The following is a 16113-nucleotide window of genomic DNA, read 5'->3' as shown; positions in this document are numbered from 1 at the left end:
TTATATGGCAGGTTAGGTTCTGGACTACTGCTGTACAGGAGGGCCTCACTTATATGGCAGGTTAGGTTCTGGACTACTACTGTACAGGAGGGCCTCGCTTATACGGCAGGTTAGGTTCTGGACTACTGCTGTACAGGAGGGCCCCTTTTATATGGCAGGTTAGGTTCTGGACTACTGCTGTACAGGAGGGCCTCACTTATATGGCAGGTTAGGTTCTGGACTACTGCTGTACAGGAGGGCCTCACTTATATGGCAGGTTAGGTTCTGGACTACTGCTGTACAGGAGGGCCCCTTTTATATGGCAGGTTAGGTTCTGGACTACTGCTGTACAGGAGGGGCCCCTTTTATATGGCAGGTTAGGTTCTGGACTACTGCTGTACAGGAGGGGCCCCTTTTATATGGCAGGTTAGGTTCTGGACTACTGCTGTACAGGAGGGCCCCTTTTATATGGCAGGTTAGGCTCTGGCCTACTGCTGTACAGGAGGGCCCCTTTTATATGGCAGGTTAGGTTCTGGACTACTACTGTACAGGAGGGCCCCTTTTATATGGCAGGTTAGGTTCTGGACTACTGCTGTACAGGAGGGCCCCTTTTATATGGCAGGTTAAGTTCTGGACTACTGCTGTACAGGAGGGCCCCATTTATATGGCAGGTTAGGCTCTGGACTACTGCTGTACAGGACAGCCCCTTTTATATGGCAGGTTAGGTTCTGGACTACTGCTGTACAGGAGGGTCCCTTTTATATGGCAGGTTAGGTTCTGGACTACTGCTGTACAGGAGGGCCCCTTTTATATGGCAGGTTAGGTTCTGGACTACTGCTGTACAGGAGGGCCCCTTTTATATGGCAGGTTAGGTTCTGGACTACTGCTGTACAGGAGGGCCCCTTTTATATGGCAGGTTAGGTTCTGGACTACTGCTGTACGGGAGGGCCCCTTTTATATGACAGGTTAGGTTCTGGACTACTACTGTACAGGAGGGCCCCTTTTATATGGCAGGTTAGGTTCTGGACTACTGCTGTACAGGAGGGCCTCGCTTATATGGCAGGTTAGGTTCCGGGCTACCTGTGTAAAGTGAAAGTCTTTTTCACTTTCAGATTCATATAAAAGCTTAATAACATGTTTACAATTTATTTATTTATTTATTTATTACAATTTGAGCACACATACAGAGGTACAAAAAAAAATACAGATAAGAGCAGCATGCCAAAGCCACTTATACTATGCATAGCATTACGGGCTGGCTTAAAATTAACTTAAGATTAACTAAGCAATGATGAAATCAGTGATAAAACATTAATGTAAACAGATTACTATAAAGTACAAGTGAGTATTACAAAGACAGGTCATATGGTTGCAAGCATTATTGTACATTCAGTCGTATGGAGAATTCTGTTAGGTAGTTTATTTAAAAAAATAGTAAAGTTAGATTGGGTTTTAGGTTTAACATTTATGTGATATAATTGTGAGAAACATTTAAGATATACAATTTATAAGGTTGAGTTATTCAGTATTTATTTGGTTTTGGGTGAGTAAGTGATCTTTGAGAAGAGACTTGAATTTATAAACAGGTAGTGTTTCTTTTATATTTACAGGTAATGAATTCCAGATTTTAGGGCCTTTTATGTGCATTGAGTTTTTGCATAGTGTGAGATGGACACGAGGAACATCAAAGAGTGATCTGTGCCTTGTGTTATGGTCATGTTTTCTGTTGAGGTTGGCAAGGAGATGTTTGAGGGGAGGGTTAATATCAGAGTTAAGTGTTCTATGTATGTAATAGGTGCAGTAATAAGTATGGATGTTTTGTATGGTGAGTAGGTTTAGTGTATTGAATATTGGTGGAGTGTGCTGCCTGTAGTGAGAATTTGTTATCATTCTAACTGCAGCCTTTTGTTGGGTAATTAGTGGTCTGAGATGGTTAATTGTTGTTGAGCCCCATGCACAAATTCCATAGGTGAGATAGGGGTAAATAAGTGAGTGATATAGGGCCAGGAGGGCTGACTGTGGAGCATAGTACCGTATCTTCGATAGTATGCCTACAGTCTTGGAATTTTTTTTAGAAATTTGTTGTATATGTGTATGAAATTTGAGTCTATTATCAAGGTGGATTCCTAAGAATTTTCCCTCTGTTAGCTTTGTGATAGGTGATCCGTTTATCATTATGTTAAGAGGGACATCTGTAGCTCTGTTACCAAACTGAATGAAGTAGGATTTGTCAATGTTTAGTGTAAGTTTGTTAGTCCTCATCCAGGTAGATATTTTCTGTAATTCAGTATTTACAGTATTGGCTAGCGTGACTGGGCTCGGGTGGGAGAAGACGTATGTAGTGTCATCTGCAAATAGTGTGGGTTTGAGTAATTGCGAAGCGTTTGGTAGGTCATTTATGTATAGGAGAAAGAGAAGAGGGCCAAGGACACTTCCCTGTGGGACACCAACTGTAATTGGTTGTGCAGAAGAGTTTGCCCCATTTGCGTACACATATTGGCTTCTGTTGCTGAGGTATGACTTGAGGTAGTTGAGGGAGTGCCCTCTTATACCATAGTGTGACAATTTTATGTGGAGCAAGTCATGGTCAACTGTATCAAAAGCTTTACGTAAGTCAATGAAGATCCCCAGTGGGACTTCTTTTTTCTCTATTGCAGTGTATATATGTTCTAGCATGTGTATAATAGCATCATTAGTATTTTTATTAGGCCTGAATCCAAATTGGCAGGGGTTGAGTATGTTTTGGGAGATAAGGTAGGAGTAGATTCATTTATGAATTAATTTTTCGAAGATTTTTGAGAGAGGGTGTAAGTTGGATATTGGCCTATAGTTATTCAACTCTGTTTGGTCTCCTCCTTTGTGGATCGGGGTGACCCTTGCTATTTTGAGTACTGTAGGGAAGGTGGAGGATTCAATGGATTTGTTAAAGAGTGTTGCAATGATTGGTGATAGCACTTGTGACACTTTTTTGTATATAAAGGGTGGTAAGGTATTTAAATCTCCTGGCCTGTTTTTTAGTGCATTGATAATAAGGGAGACTTCGTATGGGTTAGTCGGAGCTAGGAACAGTGTGTTCGGGTAGTTGCCGGTGAGGTAGTCATTTGGTGGGGTATCTGAGCTTGGGATTTTATTGGCAAGGTTTTGTCCTATAGTGAAGAAATCATTGAGTCTGTTTGCTGTTTCTGTTGGTGGGAGTTGAGGTTCATCTGATTTTGCTAATTTTATTTCGCTATTTCGTGATATCTTTTTTGTTCCCAGAATTTCTGATAGGGTTTTCCAGGTCTTTTTTATATCACCTCGTAAGTTGGATAATCTGTTCTCATAATACAATTTTTTTGCCCTTCTTATCAGGCTGGTTAGGATTGACGAGTAACGTTTTGTTTGGTCTCTGGTTATGTGACCCATTCTGTACTGTTTTTCATATTGGTGTTTTGTATTTATGGATTTGAGAATGCTGGGTGTTAGCCAGGGACTGTTCAGTCTCTTAGCTGTCATCTGTTTAGTTTTTTTAGGGCAGTGCTTATTATAGAGGTAGTATTGGGTCTTTTTTAGAAAATTATTAATACATTCATCAATATCTGTATAGATTTCTAGCTCAGTGTGCCAGTCAATATCACATATTAAGTGACCAATAGAGCTAAGCTTAAAAAATACATATACATTACACACATCACTGACCTTTAAAATATTTTTGTCCTTAGCTTATAGTGAGTGGTGACAATATATACTTTGAAGTTAGTTTAACATCTTTATTATGCACCCCAGACCCATCCTGTGCACGATAGTCAAAAGATTACTGAGGTACATAATGGGTCCAGGGACTGGGCCCCAAAGTTTTGATGGCTGAGCAAGTTACAAAGGTAATGAATTCCAGGTAGATATAGTCACAATCATGACAAGTTACAAAGGTATTTACAGATTACTGAGGTACATAATTGGTCCAGGGACTGGACCCCAAGTTTTGATAGCTGAACAAGGTACAAAGGTAGTGAAGTCACAAGTTACAAAGGTAATGAATCATGTAAGTAAGTAAATTTACTTACTTATGTTTATACTTGTTTACAGTTATGACCAAATTATAAAGTAATGAGCAATTCACATGTACTCACCCAGTCACAATTGTAATGAGTTATAAGTGCAAATATTAATTGTTGGGTCTCTCTCTATATCTCTCTATCTCTATCTCTATCTGTATCTATCTATATCTATCTCTGTCTGTCTCTCTGTCTGTCTCTCTGTCTTTGTCTCTCTGTCTCTCTCTCTGTCTCTGTCTCTCTCTCTGTCTCTCTGTCTCTCTCTCTCTCTGTCTCTCTGTCTCTCTCTGTCTCTCTATCTGTCTCTGTCTCTCTCTCTCTGTCTCTCTCTCTCTCTCTCTCTCTCTCTCTCTGTCTCTGTCTCTCTCTCTGTCTCTCTCTCTGTCTCTCTCTCTCTCTCTCTCTCTCTCTCTCTCTCTCTCTCTCTCTCTCTCTCTCTCTCTCTCTCTCTCTCTCTCTCTCTCTCTCTCTCTTTCTTTCTTTCTTTCTTTCTTTCTTTTTGCACAGGGTTTGACAAGGTTAGGTTAAGGATCCCTAGCTTTATTGACAAGCTGTTTACAGGTTAAGGATTCCTAACTTTATTGACAAGCTAAGAGCTGTTACCTACATCAGCTCATTTGAAAGCATTTTTATTGTTATGAAACATACAAGTGGGGAACAGGATGAAGTTGGAACCAAAACGCAGATGCGATTTACACAGATTTTGCAAAGGCATTTGACAAAAGTGATCATGGAGTGATAGCGCATAAAATGAAGGCCATGGGCATAACGGGGAAGGTAGGCAGATGGATTTTTCAGTTTCCTAACACACAGAACACAAAAAGTAGTAGTGAACAGGGCAAGGTACAGCATCAGCGAAGTCAAAAGCTCTGTGCCCCAAGGCACTGTCCTGGCACCTCTGCTGTTCCTCATCCTCATAGCAGACATAGACAAAAACACCCGGCACACTTTTGTATCATCATTTGCAGATGACACTAAAATAAACATGAAAGTCAGTACGGTAGATGACACTGAAAAAGTACAGGAAGACATAAACAGGGCTTTCCAGTGGGCAGTGGAAAACATGACGTTCAGTAGTGATAAGTTCCAGCTGCTTAGGTATGGAAAGAATAAAGAACTCAAAAGGAGCACTACATACAAAACTCAAGGAGGGTCACCAAATAGAACGTAAGGAACACGTAAAAGACCTAGGAATAAATTATGTCAGCGGGCCTTTCTTTTAGAGACCATAATAAGACAAAGATCACGACAGCCAGGAAGATGACAGGGTGGGTATTGAGAACTTTCAAAACAAGGGAAATAATGCCGATGGTGACACTCTTCAAATCGCTAGTGCTCCCTCACTTAGAATATTGCTCAGTGCTGACTGCCCCATTCAAGGCAGGAGAAATATCAGAGCTGGAACAAATACAGAGATCGTTTACGGCTCACATTGAGACAGTATAGCACCTAAACTACTGGGAACGCCTGCAAGTCTTGAACATGTACTCATTGGAGTGGAGGAGAGAGAGGTACATGATAATATATACCTGGAAGGTACTCGAGGGCTTGGTCCCAAATCTGCACACTGCCATAACAACATACTGGAGTGAGAGATATGGGAGGAAGTGTAAAATAAACCCAGTGAGGAGCAGGGGTGCAGTGGGGACAATAAGGGAACACTGTATCAACATCCGGGGTCCCAGACTTTTCAACATCTTACCAAAAGATATCAGAAACACTGCTGGAACAAGTGTAGAAGCCTTCAAGAGGAAACTAGACAAGTATCTTCACCAGGTGCCAGATCAACCAGGCTATGATGGATATGTGGGGCAGCGGGCCTCCAGCAGCAACAGCCTGGTTGACCAGGCAAGCACCAGATGAGCCTGGCCCATGGCCGGGCTCAGAGAGTAGATATACTCTCGAAATTCTTCAAAGGTATATCAAAGGTAAGGTATATCTGTGGGCCAACTTTTTCATTTGATCAGCTGACTTTATCTCGTTCACATCATAATGCTGTATGAATGTGTTCCATACTTGAGTCATCCTGGGGATAAATGATCTCAGATGAAGTGATGTTCTGGAGAAGGGTACAGCCAGAGTGAAGTTGCTGCTTTCTGCCCGTCTTGTGGTATAGAAGCTTGCTTCACGCTGTCCTCGAAGTGGATCCAAGTGTGGTACTTTGTGAAGGCTTACTCGGCCCTGTAACAACTTCAGACAGTATTACCAAGGCTGGCTCCTCCTCAGGAAAATTAGTGAATAGAAAAAGAAATAATAACAGACAAACATAAACACTTTATTATATAGAAAATATAAAGTATAAAACACTTAAATATGAAATGTTAACCCTACATTAAAGAAAATGAAAAATGAAAAATATAAATGATAACTGAATTCAACGCTAATATATATAGGGGTGTCTGGTGTTGGTGACACTGTGTTGTTGAAATCGTAGCCGTTGCTGATGATGGGGGGGGTCGCAGGTGTTGGTTACGACCCACTGGCTAGTTCTTCACAGTAGATAGAGCCTTGAGTATTCTATCCCGATGACAGGAAAGCAGGTTTTTTTCTGCTGCAATGATGAGGGGTTACGTCCTGCAATTTCATACAGGTGCACAGGTAATTAAATCCAAAATGGGACGTCTCCAGGACGTTAGTCCGTCTCCTGTTCTTCTCGTTGATTGACAGGTGACCCTCACTGTCATCCAAGCTGAAAAGATAGACAGGTTACCCACTACTTAAAAATCACTCTCCATGGCAAGTACAATACCCAAAAGATGTGGTGATTATTACAACAGTCAACCTAGAGCAAGACTGAAAGGACTGAGTTTATTATTGGTCAAAAGTGAAGCTTTCAACCAATAAATCCACTAGAATAGAAGGCAGGCATGTACTTACAGTAGTGTTGGGAGCTGTCAGTCGAGTGATTTACTGTTTGACCAGAGCCCCGCACGTCACTTTTCGGGGGGGGGGGGGAGGGAGAGGGAGGGGAAGGGATAGTGGGAGCTAGACTGACCCTACGTTAACAAGCAGCCGGCAATCAAACTATCACTTCAGGGGTGGGGGAGAAAAGGTGGGAGCTTGACTTACCCTACCTTAACAAGTAGCCGGCAATGAAACTATTGTTACTATATACTCCCTCGCTACTCCTATCTATTGAACTTTTCCCTCACATACTTTGACAATATTGGCCTTGTACATAACAGTAAGGCCACCCACATCCCTCCTGTGTTGAAGGCTCTGCTGAAATGACAGATCTATCCAGGATTGGTCCAACCACACAATAGAGCAAAAAACTAACGTCAAAGACCTGGGAGTGATCATGTCGGAGGATCTCGCCTTCAAGGACCATAACATTGTACCAATTGCATCTGCTAGAAAAATGACAGGATGGATAATGAGAACCTTCAAAACTAGGGATGCCAAGCCCATGATGACATTCTTCAGGTCGCTTGTTCTATCTAGGCTGGAATGTTGCTGCACCCTAACAGCACCTTTCAAGGCAGGTGAAATTGCTGACCTAGAAAATGTACAGAGAACCTTCACAGCACACATAACTGAGATAAAACACCTCAATTACTGGGAATGCTTGAAGTTCCTGAACCTGTACTCCCTGGAATGCAGGCAGGAAAGATACATGATTATATACACCTGGAAAATCCTAGAGGGACTAGTACCAAACTTGCACACGAAAATCACTCCCTACGAAAGCAAAAAACTCGGCAGACGATGCCACATCCCCCCAATGAAAAGCAGGGGTGTCACTATCACATTAAGAGACAACACAGTAAGTGTCAGGGGCCCAAGACTGTTCAACTACCTCCCAGCATACATAAGGGGGATTACCAATAGACCCCTGGCTGTCTTCAAGCAGGCACTGGACAACACCTAAAGTCGGTACCTGACCAGCCGGGCTGTGGTTCGTACGTTGGATTGTGTGCAGCCAGCAGTAACAGCCTGGTTGATCAGGCCCTGATCCACCATGAGGCCTGGTCACAGACTGGGGCACAGGGGGCGTTGACCCCTGGAACTCTCTCCAGGTAAACTCCAGGCGAGAGATGAGAAGTCTTGCTCGTTCTCTACTCTGTCAAGCAGTCGCAGATGAGGGGGGGGGCAGGCAAACCAAGAAAGTGGAGCATACTCAAGGTGTGAGCACACTTGTGCCGCATACAGAATCTTGCAACCCCTACTGTCAAGCAGATGCGAGATACGGCGAAGTGCTGTAAGCTTCCTGGCTGCCTTGTTTGCAAGATTTACAACGTGGTTCTTCATGGTCAGTTTGGAGTCAGTTTTCACCCCAAGGATGTCAACTACTTCCCCAGGTGCCAACACCCTCCCATTCATCCTTACTGCTGCACTGGCATTACCATCATAGTGCCTAGAGACCATGATCATTTGTGTTTTCTCAGGTGCAAATGTTACTTGCCATCTATTTCCCCAAGCTGGTGATTGATGTAGCTTAGAGCAGTTGGCATTTCTTCTCTTGGATAAGTGAATATCAGTGTACAGTCGTCTGCATATGCATGGGATTCTGGGATGAGATGGAGGTCATTGAAGTAGACATTCCATAACAATGGTCCCAGTATGCTTCCTTGTGGAACACTTGCCCCAATAGGATGTCTTGCTGATTCCGTTCCATTGAGAACTACCCTTAGAGATCTACCATGAAGGTAGTCACTGAAGAGACATAGCATAGAGCCTGCAATTCCCAGAGCTTGCAGTTTTGCTAAGGGGCCCTGGTGCCACACTCGGTCGAAAGCGCCAGCAATGTCCAGTGCTACCACACAGCTGACTTTGGATTCATCTAGTGACTGGTGCTACTTAGTGGAGAGGTTTAACAACAGATCAGCAGCAGAGTAACCTTTCCTGAAGCCATATTGATGGTCGCAAAGTAGTGAGTGGTAGTTAAAAAACTCTGTCATTTGTCTTGAGATTATTGTCTCAAGGATCTTGCCAGTGATTGACAGTAGTGACATTGGTCTGTAGTTGCTGATTTCTGCTCTGCTCTCTCTCTCTATCTCTTTATCTCTCTCTTTATCTCTCTCTTTATCTCTCTCACTTTATCTCTCTCTCTTTATCTCTCTCTCTTTATCTCTCTCTCTTTCTCTCTCTTTATCTCTCTCTCTTTATCTCTCTCTCTCTCTCTCTAAGTAAGGAAGTCTGAATAAATAAAGAATGGGTATTTATTTATTTATTTTATGTCTTTGCAAACATACATTGAGATTTTGTATTTACAATAGTGGGTTGCAATGCAAAGAGAGCCTCTATTATGCCTAGGCGGCATTATGGGCCAACTTAACATTATTTGCTTGCAGACTACTTAACACTAAGGATTATATTATAGTTGTACAGTAGGATAGTAATTATTTCATAGTTGTACAGTAGATTATTAATTATAAGTGAATCTAATTTGTATAAGACAGAAGATATATTCATATATTCAAAAATGCTTTTTGTGAAAACAATGATTCAGTTATATTCCTGTCAACAATGGATAAAAGGTTCAAAGTGATTGTTGAAGTTATGATGTGGGAGTACATTAGTATGTGTGTACTGAGTATTTAGCATTTAATCTAGGGTGATTAACCCTTTCAGGGTCGACAGGCCCTCTCCCAGACTTGTTCTCAGGGTCGACATATTTTAAAAAAAAAAAAAAAATTTTTTCTTATGAGAAGATAGAGAATATTTTCCCGATCATAATGACACCAAAAGTATGAAATTTGATGGAAAACTTACGGAATTATGCTCTCGCGAAGTTAGCGGTCTCAACGATGTTTACGCATCGGCGATTTTGCCCACTTTGAGCCCTATTTTCGGGCAGTTCCAGTGTACTAGTCGACAAAAATCATAACTATTTTGCTAGAGCTTAATTTTTTCTAACAAATGAGTACAAGAAACCACCCATTTACCAATTTCAACTATCCAATAAAGTGGTCAGAATTTAGCAATTTTGCCAATTTCACACAAATTTCAAAGATGCCAATTTCCAAATAGGGTCCAGAATAAATAAGAAAGACATTCCTGGCACTTAAAATAACACTTCCTCTGTTCATTAGTCATGTTCCCACGCCCCTCTTACATTCTTTTGCTTTCCACTTTGAATTTTTATTCTCACAAAAGGTAGAAGATTTACTGTTATGTAGACTACTGCATTAGTGTAGAAATGGTATAAATAATATCAGCGCACTTGTGAAAGAATATTAGACTTACCAGTTGACGTGTATTGGATGCATAGCATGATTTGTTTACTTTTGAACTTTGGCAAAAATTGAAGATTTCTGCTAATTTGAGCTCAATTTCAAGGTACTTTTCATTGTAAAACCAATCAAAATTGTCTCAGTTTCTGTAATATGTCTTCCATTCTATAAAATGAGACCAGGAAAACTAGAATACCGTCATAAATACCATACGATAATACAGTGCAAAGTCACTGTTTTAAACCAAAAACACTGTCAAAGTTTTTTTTTTCTCATTACGCACTGTATGCTGCAGGATTTTTTTATACTGCGCACACTGACCACATTGACCCATTCTTTCATATGTAGGCCTGCCAGCTTTCTCTCAATAGATTTGAGGGTGCTAAAATTTAGGCGTACTAGTACGTCAAAAACCCTGGTGCGTAAGCTGTACTAGTACATCAGAAACCCTGAAAGGGTTAAGTGGCTTTTGAGAAGAGTCTTAAATTGATTTTCAGACCGGGTTACTTTAATATCTTCTGGTAATGAATTCCATATTTTGGGGCCTTTTATGTACATAGAGTTTTTACACAGTGTGATATGGTATACACGAGGTATATCAAAAAGAGATCTGTGTCTTGTGTTGTGGTCATGTGTCCTGTTAAGGTTGGTGAGGAGAAGTTTGAGTGGAGGGTTTATATTTGTATGTATTGTTCTGTGTATGTAGCAGACACATGAATAAGTATGGATGTTCTTAATGGTGAGCAGATTCAGACTTTTGAAAATTGGTGGAGTGTGCTGGCGGGAGTGGGAATTTATCATTGTTACTGCTTCCTTTTGCTGGGTTATTAGAGATTTTAGATGATTGAATGTTGTTGATCCCCATGCACATATTCCATATGTAAGATAAGGGTATATGAGTGAATGGTACAGTGCCAGGAGAGCTGATTGTGGAACATAGTACCTTATCTTTGATAGTATGCCTACAGTCTTGGAGATTTTCTTGGTGATTTGTTGTACGTGTGTCTGGAACTTAAGGCTACTGTCAAGGTGGATACCTAGGAATTTTCCCTCTGAGTCTTGTGACTGATGATCTGTTCAGTGTTACGTTAATTGGATCATTTGCAGCTTTGTTTCCAAACTGAATGAAATAGGTTTTGTCAGTATTCAGGGTAAGTTTATTAGTCATCATCCAGGCAGATACAGTGGACCCCCGGTTAACGATATTTTTTCATTCCAGAAGTATGTTCAGGTGCCAGTACTGACCGAATTTGTTCCCATAAGGAATATTGAGAAGTAGATTAGTCCATTTCAGACCCCCAAACATACACGTACAAACGCACTTACATAAATACACTTACATAATTGGTCGCATTGGGAGGTGATCGTTATGCGGGGGTCCACTGTATTTTCTGCAATTCGGCATTGACTGTGTCTGCTAGTATGACTGTGTTTGGGTGGGAAAAGACATATGTAGTGTCTTCTGCAAATAATGTGGGTTTGAGTAGCAATGATGCATTCGGTAGATCATTGATGTAGATGAGAAAGAGGAGTGGTCCAAGGACACTTGTGGGACTCCTACTGTGATTGGTTGAGTGGAAGAGTTTGCATCATTTGCATACACATATTGAGTTCTGTTACTAAGGTATGATTTTAGGTAGTTGAGGGAGTGGCCTCTGATACCATAGTATGTTAATTTGGAGTACAGCAGTTCATGGTCGACAGTATCGAAAGCTTTATGTAAATCAATGAAAATGCCCAGCAGGACTTCTTTCTTTTCAAGTGCGATATATATTAGTTCTAGCATGTGTATGATAGCATAATTTGTGCTTTTAATTAAAACCACTGTATTAGCTGTAAAATGAAATGCTGTGAAGTGGGGCCCTCCTGTATATTGCTTATACAGCGAAGTCTCAATTAGAGTTCGAATAGTGCAAATTTCAATTTAACATGAAGTTAATTAATGCTAGCTTTTTGCCCAAGCTCTTTAAATCACGTGCAGAAATTACATACATTTCGAAAAGTGTGAATTTGAATAATGCAACCACTCCACAGGATTCAGTATTTGCACTAATTGAGACCTAGCTGTATTACAAAGTTTTGAAGCAAACAGAAAGGCTGCCTTGTTTTATGTGATATATGTTTTCCAGGACCATGGCAGCTGTCTTTACTATGCTCATTCAGGTCATTAACACTTAATTCCACACTTAGTGTTATTATTCTTATTATCCATATTTTTCTTACTGTCATTATTATTATTATTATTATTATTTTATTATTGTTATTATTTTTATTATGATTATTTAACTCTAATGACCACCTCTTGCCAAGAGGCAGGGTGACCTGAAGAAGAAAAACATATTCACTATCATTCATTCAACTGCCATCTATCCAAAAGTACACTGATATCACAGTGAAATTACCCTCCAAATGCAGGCACTGCCCTCCTCACCTCCAGGGCTCAATTCTACCTAACCAGTTTTCCCTGAATTCCTTCATAAAAGATAACTTGCTTGCACCTCAACAGCACATCCAATAAAAAAGTCACCTAGTCTCCACTCGCTCCTTTTAACACTTAATGTTTTATAATAAAAAGGTCACAGCACACTTTCAGAGCATCATTGATTGCATATCATTGATTGGATTGACTGTATGTTGCGCTTACAGAATTTTATTTTATTTTTTATTATCACACTGGCCGATTCCCACCAAGGCAGGGTGGCCCGAAAAAGAAAAACTTTCATCATCATTCACTCCATCACTGTCTTGCCAGACGGGTGCTTTACACTACAATATTTAAACTGCAACATTAACACCCCTCCTTCAGAGTGCAGGCACTGTACTTCCCATCTCCAGGACTCATGTCCGGCCCGCCGGTTTCCCTGAACCCCTTCATTTATTGAAATGGGGGATTGCAGATAGAAATGGGACATTACAGATAAAAATTGGACATTACAGGTAAAAATGGGACATTACAGATAGAAATGGGACATTACAGATAGAAATGGGACATTGCAGATACAAATGCTACATCTCATCATAACAGTTGTATAAGGGTTTAGCTTTTTTAATATAAAAATTAATCTAATAATTATACTTCTGTTGAAAAAAAATATAATAATTTTTTACCTTAATAGTCATTTACAGGAGGCCTTTGTTTGTATGGCTCTTAGGCTCCTGACTTCATGTGGTAAGTGAAAATCGCTGGTGGGTGGAAAAGAACAGTTTTTTCATTATTGAATGCATCTGAATTGCCTGGTAACATGTTTACAATATCATATGTTAAGTACTTAATACAGCTAGGCCTTAAAAAGTAGATAAAACAGTAAAATAAATACACAGCACATAAAATATGGCATCGGTCACCCTACCATTATGCAACTGTTGTGTGAAAACAGTGGAACATAATGAACAGTGGTTCAGTTGAAAGTCAACGAAAACATGGAACACCGAAGAGAGGGTGCTGAATACATGGGGCCTTTCTATATATAGCTTCATATTTTATAATTTTCACAAATCAGTATGTACAGCATTATTTATTCTCCATTTTAATTTACATTTGTAATTTTTTAGTATTATCAGTAGAAACTGGTCAGAAATTATAATTTGTATATGTTGAATGAGATGGGAATAAATGCCATGAATCAACCTGACAATTTTTTTTTTTCACTAAGTTAACTTGTATATCAGTTATTACTAAGAGTACAGTGGACCCCCGGTTAACGACATTTTTTCATTCCAGAAGTATGTTCAGGTGCCAGTACTGACCGAATTTGTTCTCATAAGGAATATTGTGAAGTAGATTTCCATTTCAGACCCCCAAACATACACGTACAAACGCGCTTACATAAATACACTTACATAATTGGTCGCATTGGGAGGTGATCGTTAAGCGGGGGTCCACTGTATTTTGAAAATGCTATAAAATACTGATAAGTTGATGATTAAGACACATGTGCAACAGTTGGGTATCTTTATTGTTGAAACGTTTCACCTATACAGTAGGCTTCTTCAGTCAAATACAGAGACAGCAGGTGTAGTATTGAAATGAGGATAATGTAATCACTCCATCAACCTTGGAGAAATAATATTTAAGATGGTCAGTCTCTAAGCCGGGCTCAGGGACTCACCATGTCAAAACTATTTCTCCAAGGTTGATGGACTGATTACATCATCTTCATTTCAATACTACACCTGCTGCCTCTGTATTTGACTGAAGAAGCCTACTGTGTTGGTAAAACATTTCAACAATAAAGATACCCAACTGTTGCACATGTGTCTTAATCATTATTAACAACAACATGTGATTTGATTTAATCTTGAGCAGGTGAGAAGGAGATAGAGTGGCAAGTAACTGTTGTGTTACAGGGATGCAGCGGACGATGATGACGATGATGATGATGAGGAGCCTCCAGTTCAAGGCCCAATGCCCTATGAGCCTGATGATGCTCCATGGAAGCGAGGAGAGTCTGGCATTAGGAAGTTGTGAGTATTAATTGTATATGTATCTGTGCACTTCTGAAGACAGTGATAGTGTGAATGATGGTGAAAGTTTTTTTTTCTTTTGGTCACCCTGCCTCAGTGGGAGACGGCCATATTGTTAAAAAAAAAAAAAAGTTTATTCCCGTGTGCACGTGTGTTCGTGTTTTTCAAGTCAGGATATGCCATAATGAATGACTGTCAATGAATAAACAGAAGAACAGGTGGATGTTTATTTCATGTTAAGGGATAAAACCCATGTGGGTCATTAAGCATAAGATGTGATGAAGGCTTGATCCTCTGTCTGCTGAGAGCCAGACAGACATGCCTTCTGTTTGTATTCACCTGTATGTATCCAGAATATATGGAAGGTCTAATAGTGGTCTGCACCATTATTGACATGAACCAAGGTTCAAGCCTCTGTCCATTTTTAGGTTTACTCATGTGTATAGTTATTTAGTTTGTTTTCAATAAAATGTTTTACATAAAATTTATATTAACCCTTTGACTGTCGCAGGCCCCTTTCTGAAACTGTCATTCTGTGTCACAAAATATTCGAAAAAAAAAATAATTTTTTCTTATGAAAATGTTAAGATTATTTTTCTGAGTGTTTTAGTCCAAAAAAAAAAATTTTGCCATCAGTACTTACCGAGATATAGAGCTGTGAAGTTTGCAGAAAATGAGCCACGTATGGCAACAGCGGTGACTGCCGCTCACCCGGTAAACTTTAGTTTACTTGTATTTGAAGGTTTTTTTTTTTTTTTTAACTATTTTATTTTATCACATAACTTATGTGGCCTATGAGACCAAAGTAAGGTTCAATGTACATATATACACTCGTTGTATACAACACAATAAGCACACAAACATAATTATCAATATATTGTTTACAAAACTTGCTTACAAAAACAAACAATACAAAAAATTTTTATTACTATTGTTCTATAATATATATACCAATGTACAGTCACCGAACATATTCCTAGAAGTTCTGCAGCTTGTGGAACTCTGAAACATGGTGTCATACACTATGGTGTTTTACACTCTTCACACATAAAACTAGTGTGTGTGCATTTTTGTGGACTTTTTTTTTTATGTGCAAAGACAAAACACCTCGTCTGAGCAGTTTTCTTCAAAGTATTAGCAGGCAGTTGTGTTAGGTAGTTATCCTAGGTAAATGCCCATGTGTCATCATTCCTTCCTACTTTCCTCTATTCCTTTCCTACCTCTCCTCCTACATTCCTTCATCTGTGCTTCCTTCATTCCTGCCTTCCCTTCTTGCTTCTGGTTTCTATAGTATATATATACACATATATAGTCACTAGATACTTTCATATAACTGCTATTATCTCCATTCAGCAAGCTTGTCTTGTGTGCCAGTGTGTGGCTTATAATTGTTTTGAGTCAGGAGTCGGCAGCTGTCAAAATGACATATTGTCTCATTACTCACTCCCCCTACTGCCTGT

General features: G+C 39.9%; 1 protein-coding gene across 5 annotated transcripts in view; it reads left to right on the top strand.

Moving 5' to 3' along the window:
• Rilpl (Rab interacting lysosomal protein like) overlaps positions 1–16113 on the top strand; it is a gene marked incomplete at its 5' end in the record, with an annotated part of 507005 nt that overhangs the window by 120964 nt on the left and 369928 nt on the right. For 4 of the 5 annotated variants that reach the window (XM_053774593.2, XM_053774591.2, XM_053774589.2 and 1 more), the window contains 1 exon segment: positions 14537–14653. In XM_053774593.2, coding sequence (XP_053630568.1) covers positions 14537–14653 — 117 coding nt within the window. 5 annotated transcript variants of the gene reach the window in all.

Source organism: Cherax quadricarinatus, chromosome 62, assembly GCF_038502225.1.
Source record: "Cherax quadricarinatus isolate ZL_2023a chromosome 62, ASM3850222v1, whole genome shotgun sequence".
NCBI lineage: Eukaryota > Metazoa > Arthropoda > Malacostraca > Decapoda > Parastacidae > Cherax > Cherax quadricarinatus.
The sequence above is the reverse complement of the archived record's forward strand: the minus strand, read 5'-3'. Positions and strand labels throughout refer to the sequence as shown.